The 20747-nt window shown below is 42.3% G+C and overlaps 1 protein-coding gene across 6 annotated transcripts in view; it reads left to right on the top strand.

The window, feature by feature from the left end:
- Positions 1-2495: 2495 nt before the first annotated feature.
- Positions 2496-20747, top strand: part of MTMR1 (myotubularin related protein 1) — a 99854-nt gene continuing 81602 nt past the window's right edge. For all 6 annotated transcript variants that reach the window (XM_066248918.1, XM_066248923.1, XM_066248919.1 and 3 more), the window contains exons 1-2: positions 2496-2789; positions 19227-19332. In XM_066248918.1, coding sequence (XP_066105015.1) covers positions 2647-2789; positions 19227-19332 — 249 coding nt within the window. In that variant the 5' untranslated portion in view covers positions 2496-2646. The remainder of the gene's footprint in view (positions 2790-19226; positions 19333-20747) is intronic.

The following is a 20747-nucleotide window of genomic DNA, read 5'->3' on the forward strand; positions in this document are numbered from 1 at the left end:
GCATCGATCGAATGTGGACATTTACAGATTAGTCTTCCAATATCAAAAAGGAGGACATGTAGGAGGATGCTTTTAGAGGGAGGACAAACTTACATAAGAAGGACTGTCCTCCCTAAAGGAAGATGATTGGTTACCTTTTATAATAAAGCCTTTCATAACAAAATACCAAAGCCTTGGTGGCTTAAACAACAAGCATTTATTTTCTTCCAGCTCTGGAGGTAGGAAGTCCAAGATCACAGTTCTGGCAAGTTTAGTTCCTGATGAGAGCTCTGTTCTTGGCTTCTGTGTCCTCACATGGTTTTTCCTCCATGCTTGGTTGTAGAGAGAGTGAAATCAATCTCTCTGGTATGTCTTCTTATAAAAGCACTAATCCCATCGGACCAAGGGCCTGTCCTAATCAACACCCAAAGGCCTTATCTTTAAATATGTTCAATTGAGGATTAGAGCTTCAATATACTAATTTGAGGAGTGACAGACACAAGCATTCAGTCTATAATAGTGGATTAAACATTTGACTTAATGTTCAGAAGCCAGAACCTACAGGAAGTAGGTCTCCAGTATGTCTAGAGATCTTCCCTGTCTTCCTCGCAGCCCCCCTCATCCTGTTGCCCTTTCACTCCAGGTTGACCTCCTCTTGTAAGATAGTTATCTACTGGCATTCTAGGCATCACATCATGAAGGTTCAGTTTGAAGTTATTAAGTTGGTCAGGCAGGATGGGTCTGGGATGGGAAGTGAGAACTTCATGTTTCCAGGTCTACCTCTTACCAGGGTCATAGGTCTGCTGTCCGTATCTAGGGCAATTATTGGAGAAGGGACTCAGTCATGGTTTCCTACTAAATCAGGGGTGAGTTGATGGGCAGAGGTGGATTTAAGGATGGGCGCACCAGGTGCGCACCCTGGGCCCCGACTTCTGAAGGGCCCTGCAAAACCTCAACTTTACATTTTTTTTCTAATAACACCAAGTTTGGTTTCATATATGCAATTTTAACATTAGTAGTACATAATACTTTTTATTTATTTAATAATATGGTTAACAAGTATTTTTATTTTCCCTGTCACCCTCTCTTTTTTTTTTAAAGGGCCCAATATTTTCTTGTGTGCCCGGGGCCTCAACCGACCTTAATTTTAATCAGCTTCTTTTGACAGAGGATGAAAAGTTAGGTATGTGAACCCTAGCAAAATGAGCAGGTAAATACGTCTAGTCCAGGATCAGATATAGGCTTGATTTTCATATCATTGATTTAACCGAGGTTAAATATTAATCTTAATTTAAACTGTTGGGCAAGATAAAATATATTATGCTCACTTTGTTAAAGATAGTGCTGTCCATGTGGAAGCCGTCGCCCAGGTGATATTAATGCGTGTTGGGGGCTGTCTGTGGGCAGGCAGGATCCTTGTAGCCTGGGGCTTGGTTTTAGGACTAAGCTTTTCCCACCCTTTTTGATGTGGGGTGGTGCAATCCCAACATGCCCCAATAAGTGACTTTGTATTAGAGACTTCCCTATTTTGTATATTGAATTAAAGGTTTTGATTTTTGCACTATAAAGTGGGGCAGTCCGGAAGCTTGCTCTCTTGGTTCCTGAAATTAGCATTAGAGAGGAGAGAGCAGAGAAGAGAGAGCAGAGAAAGGCCACGTGGAGGAGGCCAGGAGAAGCAGCCAAGATAGTGGAGTGCTAAAGGAAAAGCCAGTTTGTGCAGAGTTTGTGCAGGGAGAAGGAAGGAGATGGGGAACAAAGGTGAATAAGTCTGGTGAACTAGAAACCTTTGATTCTAGGAAACTTGGATAAAGTCAGTAGCTTAGCACTGAATGAGTGGGTTTTGGAGCCCAGTGTGTGTTTTTACTTGCCCGCCGAGTGCAAGCTAGGATTAAAGATGATGGCCCACCAGCTTTTGGCTCCATTGCTTCTTTACCAACTGTCTGAATCCAATGCGAACCTGCATGGGCCAGGCGGCTGTGATGGTGGCAGTGCCTACTGGCTTTACATAAACCAAGTACAGAAGTTCCAGGGTGGCATCAAAACGGTTGTTCTACAGATGGTGGGAAGGTGGGTTGTGGGAGGGAGGGAGGTACAGGGTGGGGAGGAATTGCTACAATGTATAGAACTGCTCCTGCTTGGAGATGTCAAGACCAGGGAAGCCCAGGAGCCTCACCCAAAAACAATTCTGGGTAGAAAAATTGAGGAAAAACAAATCATTACTAATCCTTCATTTAACCCGAACTTTTTTTTTTTAACCCTGTATCTCCATAGTAAATCTGGGTAGTTTCCTGAGCAAAGCACTTTTTGCATCATTCCTTTGTAGATTTCAACCCCCAAGTGGCTTGGACCTTGTCCAATTGCCCAAGCCAGACGGCATCTGCCCCCGGGTTCCCGCTTCCTGGGCCTCAGTAAAAATGAGCTTGGGCGGGTGACGGGGGCGACCTGGCGCCCGGCCCTAGCCGCTTGCGCTCCCCACAACCTCCCACCCCCACCCACGTGCGCACGGCCTTGTGGGTAACGCGGGGCCGCCAGGTGACAGCTAATGGCGGCGACTTCCTAAGCCGGCTGGCTGTAAAGAGGGCTCCAGAAGGCGCACAGCGGGATCTTCCGGGCTTCGCTCCGTTCCTGACTGCGGTTTCCCCGCGGTGGCAGCGGTCTCGGTGCGCAATGGACCGGCCGGCTGCGGCAGGAGCGGGGAGCGAGGGCGCCGGGGGCCCGGGCGTGGGCCTGGCGGGAGGCTGGAGGCGCCCTCGGATCGCTGGGGGCCCGGCCGCCGGCTCGCGGCAGCCCAGCGTAGAAACCCTGGACAGGTAAGCGGGGCCGACCCGCCGTGGCCTCCTGCGCCGTAACTCCTAAGTGCCCCTCGTGACCCCAGCCGCCTCCTCAGTGCACGCGGGTAAGAGGCTGGGATGCGGCGTGCCCCTTCTTGGTCCCTTACCTAGTATCTGCAGAGGCCCCAAACCCTTTTCCAACATCCTGGGCCCCTGACCTGGCTCACTTCCGCCTTGAGCGCAAGAGCTCTCCGCAGCCCTGGGGGACTTGGCAGTTGTCAAACCATTTTCAGTGCCATTACCTACTGTGTTTGGGCTGGCCTTGCCCCAGTCACAAATCACTGGGGAGGACATTTCACACGGGCTGTCCTCTTGTAGAGTAGTGACCTTGTCTCCTGTGCTTTGAAGAACAACATATCTCAGCAATGTGATGTTTGGGGTCTTTGATGTTGAGGTTGGGACTGGGGACTGGGAGGCACGGAACCGCCAGTGTCAGAGCTGGTTCACCTGGAGGCAAAGGTACCCTGATTTGAAGAATTGGGATGGGAAATGCCTAAACTGCTCCTGATACATACATAACACACATTCGTTAGAGTTCTCTAAGCTTGGAAGGAACTGGTTGCTTGTTTTCACTAACACAGGAGCCTACTGCTTATTACGTAGTTTCAGAACTAAGATCCATCCATTAGAAGCATAAACTGACCTTGTCTAACTGAAGGGCCACTGTAACGCGCCCAGTGCAAGGGGTGGGTAATCCCACCTCCAGAATATCAAGTATTCTCACATCTTGGCCATTGCACCAACACCAGAGTGCAGTTAGGCAGGAGAGACAGCTCCATCAGGTTCAGATGTTCATTCTTGCTTGGCTTAGTCACACTACTGAGCTGAACTTTTGGGAATTTCCAAAGGCATGAGAACAACTGAAACCCAATGTAATTACAGTGTATTTTAATAAGTTAATCACCCAAGTGGTCGGCTTCACTGAAAACTAATCACAGCTAAAACAGGTCTTGAAATGTCTCAGATTTCACTCACTGTGAATACTTTAATAATGTCTGAGGACTTGGAAAGTCAGAGAATATTTGCTTTATCACCTAATGGAGAAGACCAGCAGTTTAAATAGAATGTGATAAGGGCTAGGGTAGGGTGAATATGGAAGTACTCTGGGTGGGGTATGTGTGGGAATCAGCTGAGAAGCTTTTAAAAGAACTCTGTGGCCAGGCCCTACTCCTGAAGCTTCTGATTGAGGAGGTTTGGTGGTGGTGGTGGTTCTGGGAGGCCCAGGAGTTAGTATTTAAAACCTCACAGCCTCAGTTTTGATCTGCTACATCAGTGGTAGTCAACTTGGTCCCTAGCGCCCACTTGTGGGTGTTCCAGCTTTCATGGTGGGCGGTAGCAGAGCAACCAAAGTATAAATCAGGGGCCCCCAAACTTTTTACACAGGGGGCCAGTTCACTGTCCCTCAGACCGTTGGAGGGCTGGACTATAAAAAAAAACTATGAGAGCCCTGGCTGGTTGGCTCAGTGGTAGAGCGTCGGCCTGGTGTGCAGGGGTCCCGGGTTCGATTCCCGGCCAGGGCACACAGGAGAAGCACCCATCTGCTTCTCTACCCCTCCCCCTCTCCTTCCTCTCTGTCTCTCTCTTCCCCTCCCGCAGCGAGGCTCCATTGGAGCAAAGATGGCCCGGGCGCTGGGGATGGCTCCTTGGCCTCTGCCCCAGGCGCTAGAGTGGCTCTGGTCGTGACAGAGCGACGCCCCGGAGGGGCAGAGCATCGCCCCTGGTGGGCGTGCCGGGTGGATCCTGGTGGGGCGCATGCGGGAGTCTGTCTGACTGTCTCTCCCCGTTTCCAGCTTCGGAAAAAAAAAATACAAAAAATAACAAAAAAAAAACCCCAAAAACCCCAAACTAAGAACAAATCCCTATGCACACTGCACATATCTTATTTTAAAGTAAAAAAACAAAACGGGAACAAATACAATATTTAAAATAAAGAACAAGTAAATTTAAATCAACAAACTGACCAGTATTTCAATGAGAACTATGGACATGCTTTCGGCTAATGAGATGGTCAATGTCCAGTTCCATATTTGTCACTGCTAGCCGTAACAAGTGATATGACACGCTTCTGGAGCCGTGACGCGTACATCCCATGTCACCAGAAGTAATACTGTACGTGAGCAACGCCACGCTTTGTGGCGCCGCCACATACAGTACTCCAGGAGCACACCCGCATCCTGTGCTCCTCTCACTGACCACCAATGAAAGAGGGGCCCCCTCCAGAAGTGCAGCGGGGGCCGGATGCGGCCCACAGGCTGTAGTTTGGGGACCCCTGGTATAAATAAAAGGATAGATTTAACTATAGTAAGTTTTATAAAGATTTATTCTGCCAAACTTAGCGAAAATCTGACATAAAGTACTGGTAAATAATAATTATTATATGCTTTAACTTGCTGTAACTCTGCTTTTTTATTTTTATTTTTTAGCTGTAACTCTGCTTTATAAATTTTATAAAGTAAAGTTACTTCCCTACTTCATAAATCACCATTATTATGGAACTGATGGGCGGTTAGAATATTTTACTACTAACAGAGATACAAAAGTGGGCAGTAGGTATAAAAAGGTTGACTACCCCTGTGCTACATTGTGAATACATGGAGGTGTGGTACTGATTTATTTGTTAGTTGTTGGGGGATTGGCGAGTATGGACAATAAGTGAGGGCCTTCTGAGGAAGCTGACATTTGAACTGAATGGTGAAGAATGAGAAGTTAGCCAGGGGACAGCGTTAGGTGGGCTTTGGGGACATTGGATTGGAATGTGCAGTCAGGCGGGTGGAGATGAGTGTGGGGAACTGGTGAGAGAAAAGATTCGTTGGAAAGCAGTGGCCATATTTTGAAGGGGTTTGTCTGCCTTTTAGGGAATTATACCTTTATCTTCTGGGCCAGTGCTTCTTGGGGCATGGTTCTGTGTAACCTGCCATAGAATCACCTCCAATGCAAGATTCAAATGCAAGTCCTTGACTCTCACCCTAAATCTAGTCTGTCCACCTCTGGGATGGTGTCTGGAATTACCATATTTCCCTATGTATAAGACGTACCCTTTTAAAAAAATTTTGGTGTGCAAAATCTGGGTGCGTCTTATACAGTGGTTGTAGAATTTTTTACTTGCATTTAAGAAGTGTGGCATTACAAATGCCATAGATGGAACTGAGGATGAGGCAATATATGAAGACAGTGATTTGTCATCAGACACAGTTGAGGACAAGCTAATGGATGGGAGTTTTGACAGTGAGGAGGAGTTATATGAATTTTGTGATGAATGAAACTTGAGTTCAATAACTTTATGTAATACTATTTTTTTTCAAATTTCAGGCCCAAAATTAGGGTGCGTCTTATACATGGGGGCATCTTATACATGGGGAAATATGGTATGCATTTTTAACAACCACCTGTTCTACATGTAGGGTGGACCATGTGGTGGTCTCCTTTGCCCAGGTTGGTACTGGTTTACCAGTTGGGCCAATGTAGTTATTAATAGCATTCTCCCTCAACTCACAGTCATGCCTTAGTTTGGACAAGAAATTATATGGTCACTCTAGATGTGGGGACCACAAAAGGATTTTCATCAGATGAGCTACAATGGGGTAGTCAACCTTTTTATAAAAACTGTGCACTTTTGCAGTGCTGGTCAACCTGGTCCCTACCACCCACTAGTGGGTGTTCCAGCTTTCATGGTGGGCCAATCACAGTGCTGTTTGGTTGCTCTGCTACCTTGAAAGCTGGAATACCCGCTAGTGGGTAGTAGGGAACAGGTTGACCAGCACTGCAAAAGTGGGTGGTTTTTATAAAAAGGTTGTCTACCCCTGAATGATGGGACTGACATTTGAGAACAATTACTCTACAGTAGTGAGGTGAATGGATTGGAAGTGGGGAGTCTTATTTAGCAGATTATGAAAATGCTGACTACTCATTCATTTTTTCTGCAAATATTCTTGCCTACTCTGTCAGGCACTGTTTTGGGCTGAGTGTATAGCAGGAACAGACACAAATCCCTGCCCTCAAGGAGCATATGTTTGATGGGAGAAAGACAGAAACAAAATAAAAGACCAAAACAAAACATACAAACAAACAAGTGAAATACGTTCTCTGATAGGAAAAAAGTCAGTTGGAAAAGGGATGGGAAATGTTAAGGGTATGCACTTGGGTAGTGGTTGGAATTTCCTGTAGGGTGCTCACAGAAAGACTTACTGGGAAAGTCACATTTGAGTAATGCCCCCAATGAGGTAAAAGATCCAGTCATACAGATATCTGGGATGATTGTATTCTAGGCAGAGCCCTATGCACCCTGGGGTGAGAGTGAATGAAGTGTTCAAGGGTTAGCAAGGAGACCAGTGTGTCACTAGTGGAGGAGGGTGGAGCTAGGAAGAGAGCAGTAGGGGATGAAGGGCAGAGGAGTCACAGGGGCAAATGGTGGAGAGTCGTGGGGAGCCATTGAATGTCTTGGAGAAGAGGAGTGACATAATCTGATGTAGATTTCAGTAAGATCTCCATGGCTGCTGTGTGGACAACAGAGTGAAAGGGCAAGGAGTTGAAGCAGAGAAACTAGCTGGTAGGAAGCTACTGTAGTCATCCAAGGGACAGAGGGTAGTGGTTTAGACTGGAGCAGTAGGGTAGAGGAAGGAGAAGTAGTCAGGTTCTGGATATAATTTGAAGAAAACCTCCAGGGTAGAGCCAGTAGTGTTTGCTGAAGATTGGTTGTTGGGTAAGATAGAAGAAGAATCCAGGACGATCCCAAAGTTTCTTGCCTGTAGGAAATGGTGTTACTGAGATGGAGAAGCCTCTAAATGAAGCAGTTTCAGGAGACTGGCAGATTCTCAGCTCTGGATATATCAGTTATGAGATGCCAGTTATATGTCCTAGAGGCAGCTGGTTTATATGAGCCTGGACTTCAGAGGTGGTATTTAGGCTGCAGACCCCAGTTTGAGAGTTACAGGCATAGAGATGGGGCTTATGCCAAATTCATGAGGCAGGAGGAGAACACAGAAGAATGATGGGTGTCTGCAAAAGGAAACAGGAATAGGATTTGAGCAAGGTGCATTCACATGATATGAGATGCATGAGTGAAGGGAGTGCTGTGCCTGGGTAATTGGCTGTGCATTTCCCTGATTTAGAAAATGTAGGCAGCCCTGGCCGGTTCGCTCAGTGGTCGAGTGCTGACTTGATGTGTGGAAGTCCTAGGTTTGATCCCCGATCAGGGCACACAAAAGAAGCATCTGCTTCTCCACCCTTCCCCCTCCTTCTTTCTCTCTCTCTTCCCTTTTTGCAGCCATGGTTTGATTGGTTTGAGCGCTTTGGCCCTGGGCACTGGGGATGGCTCTGTGAAGATGCTAAAAGTAGCTTGGTTGTGAGAATGGCCCCAGATGGGTAGAGCATCAGCCCCATACAGGGGTTTCCAGGTGGATCCAAGTTGGGGTACATGTGGGAGTCTGTCTGTCTCTCCTCTCACTTAAAAAAATTTAAAAATAAATAGAAAACATGGGGCTGATGCTGGTTCAGAAATGTTGAGTTGGCAGGGTCTCTGAGACCAATTAGTGGAGACATCTTCTAGTATTATAGGCATCCAGATTCAGAGGGAGAGTCCAGGTTGGAGAAACGAAGCTGGGAGACCCCAAATGGTTGTTGTTACCAGACGTGTGGAGGGAAATTTCAGACTAATAAGAAGAGGTGGGGAAGAAGAGATATGACCTCCCTTCTCAGGTCTTAGGCATGACTATGAGTGTGGAGCCTGGCTCTCTTGCTGTGCTTCAGCCCCCCACACACACCTCCCCTAACTCCTGTGGACTGTGAGGCCCTCTCCTCTCTTCTAAATACTGTACTTCTCTTAATGATGTCAAAGCTGTGGTCCTGCAAGAGGATGTGGCTTGCTCAAGGTCACGGAGCTGTCAGATGACAGAAACAGGACTCGAGCCAGGCCTCCTGTGCACCCACCTGTTAAACCATGCTGTTTGTAACTTTGTTAGCCAGGATGCTTATGATTGCAGGTGACAAAAAACAAATCATGCTAGCTCAAACCAGAAAAGGAACTGTCTTGGTGTACATCACTGCTGCAAATCGGGAAAAATAGCCACGGGTACATTTGGAGCCAGAGTTGCAAATAGTGTTGTCAGGGCTCCCCCCACATTTGTTATCTTTTTCTTGTCTTACTCTTTATCTCTGTGGGTTCCTCAAGGTGGTATGGGTGGGGAGTGACCTCCAAGGGGCTGGGGTGGATCCACACAAACCAGGGTCTAAGAGAAACTCTTTGGATTGGCCCAGCCTAGGTCACTTCCCTATAAATGTGTGCAAGAGGAGCAAAGAGTCTGCCACCTTCCTTCCCCCTTCTCCACAGGGGTCTATGAAGTGTGTTTGTGTATGGGGGGGGTTGCTCCCCACAGTGAAGTGTCTTGATCAGAAGAAAGAGAAAAGGATGCTTGGTAGATGTCAACAAGTCACTCACTGTGGGTAAACGGGTGGGTTTCCTACTGTTAGATTTGCAATCGGGTACGTCCTGACAGATAAAAAGGCCACGTGAAAAGTAAGAAAAGGATGCTATAACTGGGTAATGAAGATGATTTAGACCTTAGAAAGGAGACTAAAATCCCTCTCTTTTCTCTCTCTCTCTCTCTCTTTTTTTTTTTTTAGAAATTGTGGTAAATGAATTCTTGGCATGTCATAGGAATGTATGCACATTCAGAGAATGTTTTTACTTGTATTTTCAGTCCTACAGATAACCACTGAGCTATCTTGGTCAAAGACTGCAATTTATTTATTTTAATTTAATTTAATTTAATTTTCTTATTTTAGAGAGAAAGAGACAGGAAGGGAGAGAGAGGGAGGAGGGATGAGAAGCATCAACTTATAGTTGTGTCACTTCAGTTATTCATTGACTGCTTCTCATATGTGCCTTGACTGGGGGGCTCAAGATGAGCCAAAGACCCCCTTGCTCAAGCCAGCAACCTTGGGCTCAAGCTAGTGACCTTTGGGCTTAAGCTAGTGATGTTGAGATCATGTCAACAATCCCATGCTCAACCCAGTGAACCCACACTCAACCTGACAACCTTGGGATTTCGAACCCAGGACCTCAGCATTCTGGATCAATTCAGAGACTACAATTTAGATCACTAATAGAGAATGCCAAGTATCTTTATTTTACTATTTCGGTTATTTTACATACTGCCTAATCCAGGTTTTTCTGTCCTTCTAATACACGAGTGTGGTTTTAATCAGTGATGAGATTTTTAAAGGTCTGGAACATTCTTTACAGTGAAAGCCATCTGCAAGGTAAACTTTCTTAAGCATCCTTTGTCCTTTTGCTTGATTTCTTTAGTGCTTTGACCAGGTGAGAGGGAAACCTGGCCCCTAAGGGCAATTTTTAATTCCCTCTCTGCCTAGTTTGTTTATGTGGTCCTTGAAGTCAGGAGAGAATGGTCTGACTACTTACTTAGTTAAACACTGGAGCTTCAGTTTTTTCATCTGTAAAATGAGTCATTGTGAACTAGGGGTGAGGATATGTGTGGAAATGTGTTGAACACTTTAGACTCTAAAGTTTAGAGCAACATACAAACGGAAGTGATACATACCTTTTTCTTAACTTTTATTTAGAAAATAAAATTTAACAGAATGACAATGATCAATAAAAGTACATAGGTTTCAGAAAAACATTTCTATAGCATTTAAAGTATTGATTGTATTTTGTACCCATCACCCAAAGTCAAATCATTTTCTGTCATTGTATACTTGTCCCTATTTACTCCCTCCCCCCCACACCCTCTCCCATTCCCCTTCCCCTGGTAACCACTTCAATTTTTTCTAAGTCCATGAGTCTCAGTTTTATATCCTACCTATGTGTGAAATCATACAGTTCTTAGCTTTGTCTGATTTACTTATTTCACTCAGTATAGTGGTTTCAAGGTCCATCCATGTAATAAATGGCACTATGTTATCATTTCTTATGGCTGAGTAGTATTCCATGGTATATATGGACCACATTTTCTTTACCCAATCCTCTATGGAGGGAAACTGGTTGTTTCCATGTCTTGGCCACTGTGAATAAAGCTGTGATGAACATGGAGCTGCATGTGCCTTTATGTACCAATGTTGTCAAGTTTTTTTGGGTAGATACCCAGTAAAGGGATTGCAGGTTCGCGTGGTAGGTTAATTCTTAATTTTATGAGGAACACAATACAGGTGGTCTTTGGGTACAACAGTCTTGACATATGACATTTTGAGGTTACGGTGCTCACTCCCATGAAGAAGAGCTATCTGCTGAGGACCTCATTCAGCTGGAGAAGCTGCTGATTGAAGAGGAAGAGATAGAAACCCCAGAACCCAAGAGATTTAGTACCAAGGGTTTGGAAGAAGATTTTTCTATGCTAGAGGATGGGTTGGGAAAATTTCAGGCTGAGGACCTCAGTGATGACAGATTCAGTAAGGTCTACAGAGCTGTTATGGATGGCTTGCAATGCTACGGGCGGATCTTGGAAGAGAAGAAGTCATCAACCTTTCAGACTAGCCTGGAACAATTTTTTAAGAAGGTAGAGAGAGGCCTGCAACAGGTCCTGTACCCTCTACATCAGCTGCTTCTCGAGATGAAACACTTGTAGTACAGGTAGAATCATCTCCAGCGTCTCTTGCATGTTCCTTAGGCAATCCTGATTCACCTGACCCAGTATCTCCAGTACCTTCTGCAGGTTCTCCTGCCTCTCCAGCTTCTTCCTCTCAAAAGGTTACTCTCTCCCACCTTGCAATGCCCCTTCCAGTGTGCAAGCCAACCACAGGAATAAATGTAAGGTTTTTTTTTTTTTAGCACTCATTTTTTGATACTTTTTCTGTTACTACAGTACAATGTATAGTACAGTATATTTACGTCCTTTTCCTTTTTCTGTGACTTAGTTGTGTTTTTATTATCTAGATTATGATTTTACAACTGTATTAGGATAGGTAAAGTGACTTTAGGCTAGGGTGTGTTTCAGCTTACACCAAAATTCGGGTTACATCACCGTCATAGGAATGGAACTGTGTTGTAACCCAAGGATCCCATGTAATTTGAAGTTAGGTAGTGTAATAACTCCAGCTTCATTCTTTTTCCTCAGTATTGCTTCAGCTATTCAGAGCTTTTCTATGGTTTCTTACGAACTTGGTGATTTTTTGTTCTATTTCTTTAAAAATGACGTTGGGATTTTGATGGTGATTGTATTAAATTTGTATATTGCTTTGGGTAATATGGCCATTTTAACTATATTGATTCTTCTTGTCCATGAACATAGAATATTTTTCCATTTCATTGTGTCTTTTTAAATTTCTTTCAATAATACTTTGTAGTTTTCAGTATATAGGTCCTTCACATCCTTTGTTAAGTTTATTCCTTGTTGTTGTTTTTTTCTTGCAATAGTAAAAGGAATTGTTTTTTTGAGTTCATTTTTCAAAGTTTCATCATTGGCATATAGAGAAGCAATAGACTTTTATATATTGATTTTGTATCTCACAACTTGACTGTATTGGCTTATTGTTTCTAATAATTTTTTGGTGGAGTCCTTGGGGTTTTCTATATACGGGGTCATGTCTTCTACAAAAAGTGATACCTTTACTTTTTCTTTCCCAATATGCATGCCTTTTATTTCTTTGTCTTGCCTGATTGCTCTGGCTAGAACTTCCAGAACTATGCTGAATAAGGGTGGAGAAAGTGGGCAGCCTTCTCTTGCTCCTGATTTTACAGGAAAAGCCTTCAATTTTCCACCATTTATTTTGGTATTAACTGAAGGTTTGTCATATATGGCCTTTATTATGTTGAGATACTTTTCTTCTATTTCGATTTTTTGAGTGTTTTAAACATAACGGGACGTTGTATCTTATTGAATGCCGTTTCTTCATCTATTGATAGGTTCATATGATTTTTTTTCTTTGTTTTGTTGATATGGTGTATTATGTTAATCGTTTTCAGTATGTTGAACCATCCTTATGCTTCTAGAATGAATCCTACTTGATCGAGATGTATCATTTTCTAAATTGTGTTGTTGTATTCAATTTGCTAGTATTTTGTTTAGTATTTTAGCATCTGTATTCATTAGAGATATTGCTCTGTAGTTTTCTTTTTTTGTCCTGTCCTTGCCAGGTTTTGGTATCGGTTATGTTGACCTCATAAAATGTGCTAGAGGGTATTGCTTCATCTTTTTTGGAAGACTTTGAGATGAATAGGTACCAAACCTTTCAATGTTTGGTAGACTTCACTAGTGTAGCCATCTAGTCCTGGACTTTTACTTTTGGTGAGGTTTTTGATAGTTGTTTCTACTTCCTCCCTGCTTATAGGTCTATTTAGGTTTTCCCCTTTTATGTGACTCAGTCTAGAAAGATTGTAAAGTTCTAGGAATTGATTCCTTTCTTCTAGGTTGTTGAATTTGGTGGCAAACAATCTTTCATAATGTTCTACTATGATCTTTTGTATATCTGTGATGTCTGTGTTAATTTCTCCTCTTTCATTTTGGATTTTGTTTATATGAGTCCTTACTCTTTTTTCCTTAGTGAGTCCAGCCAGGTGTTTGTCCATTTTATTAATCTTTTCAAAGAACCACCTCTTTATTGTGTTAATTTTTTCTGCAGTTTTTTGTTCTCTATTTCATTTAGTTCTGTTCTAATTTTTACTATTTTCATTCTTCTGCTGACTTTGTGTTGGCTTTGTTCTCTTTTTTCTAGTTCCTTAAGGTGTAATATTAGGTTGTTTATTTGGAATCTCTCTTGTCTCTTGATATAATCCTGTAACGATATAAACTTCCCTTTTATTATGGTTTTTGCTGCATCCCAGAAATTTTGGCATGTCGTGTTGTCGTTTTTTTTTTTTTTTTTTTGGTATTTTCCTGAAGCTGGAAATGGGGAGGCAGTCAGACAGACTCCCACATGTGCCTGACTGGGATCCACCCAGCACGCCTACCAGGGGGCAATGCTCTGCCCATCCGGGGCGTCACTCTGCTGCAACCAGAGCCATTCTAGTGCCTGAAGCAGAGGCCACAGAGCCATCCTCAGCGCCCGGGCCAACCCTGCTCCAATGGAGCCTTGGCTGCGGGAGGGGAAGAGAGAGACAGAAGGGAAGGAGAGGGGGAGGGGTGGAGAAATAGATGGGCCCTTCTCCTGTGTGCCCTGGCTGGGAATCGAACCCAGAACTCTTGCATGCCAGGCTGACGCTCTACCACTGAGCCAACCGGCCAGGGCCGTGATTTTCATTTGTCTGTAAATATGTTTTGATCTCTGCTTTTATTTATTTTTTTACCCAGTCATTTTTAGAAGTATGTTGTTTAATTTCCACAGCTTTTTGGTTTCTTTACTTCCTATTTGCAAGTGAATTCTAATTTCAAAGCATTATGGTCAGAAAGTATGCTGGTATAATTTCAGTCTTCCTGAATTTGTTCATATTAATTTTGTGGCCCAATATATAGTCTATCCTTCAGGATGTTCCATGTACACTGGAGAAGAATGTCTAATCTGATGTTTTGGGATGAAATGTCCTATAAATCTCTATTATGTCCATTTCATCTAGTGCATCATTTAAGGCTGATATTTATTTACTGATTTTGTTTGGATGATTTATTTAAAGCTGTCAGTGGTGTGAATTTTTTTTTTATTCAGTGAGAGGAGGGGAGGTAGAGACAGACTCCCACATGCACCCCACCTGGGATCCACCCAGCAAGCCCACTAGGGGTTGATTGTCTGCCCATTTGGGGCCCTTGCTCTGCTGCAACCAGAACCATTTTTTAAATTTTATTTTTTATTTTAGTGAAAGGAGGAGAGGCAGAGACAGACTCTCGCATGTGACCTGACCGGGATCTACCCAGCAAGCCCATTAGGGGATGATGCTCTATCTGGGGCTGTTCCTCTGTTGCAAATTGAGCCATTCTTTAGCGCCTGTGGTGGAGGCCATGGAGCCATTCTCAGCGCCCAGGGCCAGCTTGCTCTAACCGAGCCACGGCTGCAGGAGAGAAGGAGAGAGAAAGAGAGAGAGAGAGAGATTCAAGAAGGGGGGAGGGATGGAGAAGCCGATGGGCACTTCTCCTGTGTGCCCTGGTCGGAAATTGAACCTGGAACATTCACACACTGCGCTGATGCTTTGCCACCGAGCCAACTGGTAAGGGTCCCAAGTATTATTTTTTGTCTGTTTCTATTTTTAGATCATTTAGTATAGATATTTTATGTATTTTAGTGGTTCCTGGTTCGGTGTATATACATTAAGAAGTGTTATGTCTTCTTAATACAGTGTCCCCTTTATCATTATGATATATCCATATTGTCTCTGGTTACCTTTGTTGTCTTGAACTCAGCATTGTCAGGTATGAGTATAGCTACATCTGCCTTTTTTTTTTTGGATATTATTTGCTTGAAGAATCATTTTTCAACCTTTCACTCTGAGTCTGCTTTTGTTCGTGTAGCTTAGACTATCTCTTAAAGATAACATATGGTTGGGTTGTGCTTTTCTGTACAATCTGCAACTCTGTACCTCTTTATTGGTGAGTTTAGTCCATTTACACTTAGGCTAATTAGTAGCACTCGAGGATTTCTTATAACCATTTTATGTTTTATTTTCTGATAGCTCTGTGTCTTGTTTGGTTCTTCTCTTTTTTGTTTCAGTTGTTTTTGTTTGGTGGTTATCCATATTTTTTTCCCGTTTCTTTTTTTTTATCCTGTCTGTTTCAGTAGTGGCTTTTTCGTGGGTGTTTACCATTAGGTTATTAACCCTTTGAGTAGTGAGTTTTTTTTATGCTCACTGATCCCCAGGAGTGAGGTTTTTTTTTCAAAAAATGAAATTAGTTCCAGTTACAGTTTTATTAACTTAAAATCATGTTTGTTTGATAACCAATTTATGGAAACAAGAACATACATTTGCCTTTTTTTTTTTTTTTTGGTATTTTTCCGAAGTTGGAAATGGGGAGACAGTCAGACAGACTCCCGGATGCGCCTGACCAGGATCCACCTGGCATGCCCACCAGGGGGCGATGCTTTGCCCATCTGAGGTGTTGCTCTGTTGCAACCAGAGCCATTCTAGTGCCTGAGGCAGAGGCCACGGAGCCATCCTCAGCGCCTGGGCCAACTTTGCTCCAATGGAGCATTGGCTGCGGGAGGGGAAGAGAGAGACAGAGAGGAAGGAGAGGGAGTGGTGGAGAAGCAGATGGGCGCTTCTCCTTTGTGCCCTCGCTGGGAATCGAATCCGGGACTCCTGCACGCCAGGCCGATGCTCTACCACCGAGCCAACCGGCCAGAGCCCATTTGCCTTTTTTTAATGTTGCCTTACAAATTATTAAAATAAAAATTTTTGTACGATTATACTCTGAATGGTCAGGAGACATGAGGATGTACATGAATGTTCGTACTACTCAAAGGGTTAAAAGAAAAATGTTCATATGTACAAGAATCCTTTGTCTTATGAAAGTAAAAGGAAAAATAAATTTCTGTTTTGAGAAGTTACTGTTTTCTTCCAGTTGGTATTGCTGTATTACTAATTTTAGCTCTATAATATTCCTGGGCTGTCCTCTGCTGAAATGTTGCTGTCACAATGATGTAGATGGGGCCGCAGTTGCATTGGTGTAGGGCAGGGGTCTCAAACTCACGGCCCGCCGAACACTTTTGTGCGGCCCGCAGACTAATCCACGGGCTTACTTAATTTTATCCAAAATATTTTGAACTTCGTGGATTAGTCTGCGGGCCGCACAAAATTGTTCGGCGGGCTGTGAGTTTGAGACCCCTGGTGTAGGGGCTTGTGAGGGTTTTACCGATTCTGTTTTCTGGCTTTGGCTTTCTGGCTTTTTGACTCTAGTAATGGTGATCTCAGGCATCAGAGTGCTCCTTCCCAGTCTCAACAGGCCTGGGTACCAGACACGGAGCGCTTTTTTTCTTCAGGGGAGACAGTGGCTTTGGAGAGCTGACTGTTGGCTTTGTCTTTGCCACTCTCCATACTGCAAGGTGAGGGAGGTGGGATCTGGGAGGCTGAGGGGCTGCACTCTGGTTTTCTCTGTCTCTGCTGAGTGCAGGCTGAAGGCAGACCATGGAAACGCTGGCCATGACCCTGCGCTCTGCTGCTACTTTGGTTCAGTATCTTCCCCTCTGCTCATTTATCTCACTACTCCTCCCAGCAGAAGGAGGCCCAGTCATTCCAGGTTTCCCTGTCCGTACCCCTCAGACAAAACCCAGGCATCTGAGCTTCCCTTCTCCCCATAGTCTGTCAGGGAAAAAAAACACCCAGTCTCTCCAGTATGTCTCCTCTTCAGAGCTGACTGTGAATGAATGTGTTTTATCTTCTTCCCTTTTCCACCGGTCCCACCTTAAGTCCGTTTGGTGCACAGATCTTTCAGGCATGCCTTCAAGCCCAGCTGGGGTCCCTTCACTATGTTTTAGTTATTCAATTTGTTGACATTTTAAAGGGAGAGATCAGGAATATCTCTCACATTGCCATTATTATGATGTCATCTCAAGGTGCTATATTTATTACATTGTAATATTCTCATATTGGCTAGCATCTGTGGTGCTGTCCTCTGTTTTGCCCTCCAGGTCAGTGAGTTGGCCACTACTGGTTGTGCCATGTTCTGGTAGAACAATCCTAATGGAGCTAGAGGCAGGCCTTCCACTTTCTGACTGGGCATATCCCCTCTTCAACAATTTTCTCATCTCAGAAACAAGTTTGCTATTCCCTTTTATGTCTTCTTATCTCATTGTGTTTGTGAGGCTCTGATATAATAATGGACAAGAAGAGCCTTTTGTAAGACATCAAAGCCCCTACACAAATCTAAGATAGCATTATTACTAGATACAGGGCACGATTTTTCTATTCTATTCTTTTAAAAATCACATAATCAACTTTTATCCATTAAGAGTCACTTTGGTATACTCAAGATTACATTATTTTCTAGTTTTAAAACAGCAACATGAAATCAATTGTTTGAAAAGCATATACTTTAACATAAATATTTCACTTGAGAATTAATTTTCTGTACATATCATATTAAGAATATCCACTCTATATACAAGGGTTGAGAAAAGTAGGTTTACAGTTGTTCATATGGAAAATAATATAGTAATTGATAATTAATAGTACAAGAATAAACTTTCATATACTCACAACTGTCAACCTACTTTTACCTACTCCTGTAATTTTAAGAGTAAAATTCCATTAAATGATAGGGAATTACTTGCTTAGAATCTTAAATTTAAAAATAAATTGTTGATTCATTTAAAATCAATCTGGAAGCTAATCTTCCTAATGGTTAGTTATTTCAGTTCTTATATTAATATTAAGGTAAAGGAAGAAATACAAATGGCCAACAGATATATGAAAAGATGCTCAGCTTCGTTAGTTATTAGAGAAATGCAAATCAAAACTGCAATGAGATACCACCTCACACCTGTTAGATTAGCTATTATTAACAAGACAGGTAATAGCAAATGTTGGAGAGGCTGTGGAGAAAAAGGAACCCTCATACACTGTTGGTGGGAATGTAAAGTAGTACAACCATTATGGAAGAAAGTATGGTGGTTCCTCAAAAAACTGAAAATAGAACTACCTTATGTCCCAGCAATCCCTCTACTGGGTATATACCCCCAAAACTCAGAAACATTGATACGTAAAGACACATGCAGCCCCATGTTCATTGCAGCATTGTTCACATTGGCCAGGACATGGAAACAACCAAAAAGCCCGTCAATAGATGACTGGATAAAGAAGATTTGGCACATATACACTATGGAATACTACTCAGCCATAAGAAATGATGACATTGGATCATTTACAGCAAAATGGTGGGATCTTGATAACATTATACGAAGTGAAATAAGTAAATCAGAAAAAACCAGGAACTGCATTATTCCATACGTAGGTGGGACATAAAAGTGAAACTAAGAGACATTGATAAGAGTGTGGTGGTTACGGGGGGAGGGGGAAGAGGGAGAGGGAAAGGGGGAGGGGGAGGGGCACAAAGAAAACTAGATAGAAGGTGACAGAGGACAATCTGACTTTGGGTGATGGGTATGCAACATAAGTGAATGACAAGATAACCTGGAGTTGTTATTTTTGAATATATGTATCCTGATTTATTGATGTCGCCCCATTAAAAATAAAATTATTAAAAAAAATAAATAAATAAAACCACAATGAAAAAAAATATTAAGGTAAACAAGTAGTCTAATAAAACTTTGTCCTAAAACATGTGGCATAGTGGTTAGAGTGTCGACTTGGAACTGTGAAATTTCTGGTTCACAACCCTGGAGTTGCCTGGTCAAGGCACATGTGACAAGCAATGAACAATTAAAGTGAATCAACTATGGGTTCATATTTCTTACTCCTCATCCCTGTCTCATCTCTCCCTGTAAAATCAATAAATAAAATCTTTAAAAAATGTACATATATCCCCATTCAGTTTTTCTGAGAGCCTATGTCTTAAAATATCTTAATCACATTATTTCTTTTAGTCCTACAGGGTCGCATGTTGAATGGTGTAAACAGCTTATAGCTGCTACAATTTCTAGTCAGATTTCAGGTTCAATGACATCAGAACATATATCCAGAGATTACAAGGTAAGCAGCATTGAGTCCTTAATAAATTTTCAATATGCTAAGTAGCCAAGAAGCTTTGCAATTTTTATTGATTGATTCTTGTTTGTGCCCTGAATGGGGATGGAACCCACAACCTTGGTATATTAGGATGATGCTCTAACCAACCGAGCTATCCAGTCAGGGCTGGAAGCTTTGCAATTTTACTTTGAGTAAGACTTTGGCCCCTTGTTGCTGGATGACCATTGGGAAAAAGGCTGAAAGGTTCTCTGTTATTAAACCTGAACTTTAGAAGAGAAACTTTACCAGAATCTAGTATATGTGGTCATAATTTTGTAATTGAGAGGTAAAATGGTCTTTATAATCATTTTTAAAATTACTTTCATTTTACAATTTATTATATAATGCATTTTATTATATATTATATTTTTATATTTTATTATAATAAATATCTATATATTTTTGTTAATATTCTGAATTTCAGAAAATGTTGATGTACAGTATTTCCCTAATGTCAATTACAGTAGTACCTTGAGATACGAATTTAATTTGTTCTGTAACCGAGCTTGTAAATCAGTCAACTCGTATATCTAAACTGCCGATACTGGACCCATGTGCCAATGCGCCAACTAGCGGCAGCTTCCCGAATCATGACTCATATCTCAGAATTTTGCTCGGATCTCGAATAAAAATATGGACCAAGTCGCAGATCGTATCTTAAAAAAATTTTTTTGTATGTTGGTCTGTTCGTATCTCAAGGTACCACTGTATACATTTTTTTTCTGTATTTTGGTATTATCTGTGAGTACTCAGCATTAACATGTGATTACAATGTAAAAAATTTGCAAGAATATTGTATGGGCAGCCTGATTTTTTTAGTCCTTATTAAATTAAGAAATATCTTTTTTGTTTAGTTTTAAAGTTGGATTTCCTGCTTATTCTAAAGTTACGAGTGATAAGCTTCTTGTCAACAGAGAGGGGCTGAGATTCTTTTACTCAACACTGATTTCCTAGAATGATTCTGGAACTTAGCAGGTGCTCAATAATATTTGTTGAATCAATTAACAAATAAAAAACTTGAGTGCTCCATCTTTTAGGTTAACGATTAACTTTGTTTTAATGTCAGTAAACTATTAACAGGTACATTAACTGAAACCATGTTTATATTTCAGCAATAATGCTTGCTTGAATTGAGGTTTCAGCTTATTATAGTTATTTTTGCTTGCTAGTAAGAAACAGTTGATTTTTTCACAAGTATATGCAAGTTATATTTAGTATTCTGGACTACCTTCAATCAACAGTCTCTGAAAATCATAGTCCTTACCAAGCATGAAATCTTACAGACAATTTAAGAACTACAGTAAAGATTTTAATTCATTCCTAATAGCTGCTCTTTGTTTAAGGTCACTGGCCTCAGTTCCTCTTTAGCTTATAATGTA

This window comes from Saccopteryx bilineata, chromosome X (genome assembly GCF_036850765.1).
Source record: "Saccopteryx bilineata isolate mSacBil1 chromosome X, mSacBil1_pri_phased_curated, whole genome shotgun sequence".
In the NCBI taxonomy this organism is placed as follows: domain Eukaryota; kingdom Metazoa; phylum Chordata; class Mammalia; order Chiroptera; family Emballonuridae; genus Saccopteryx; species Saccopteryx bilineata.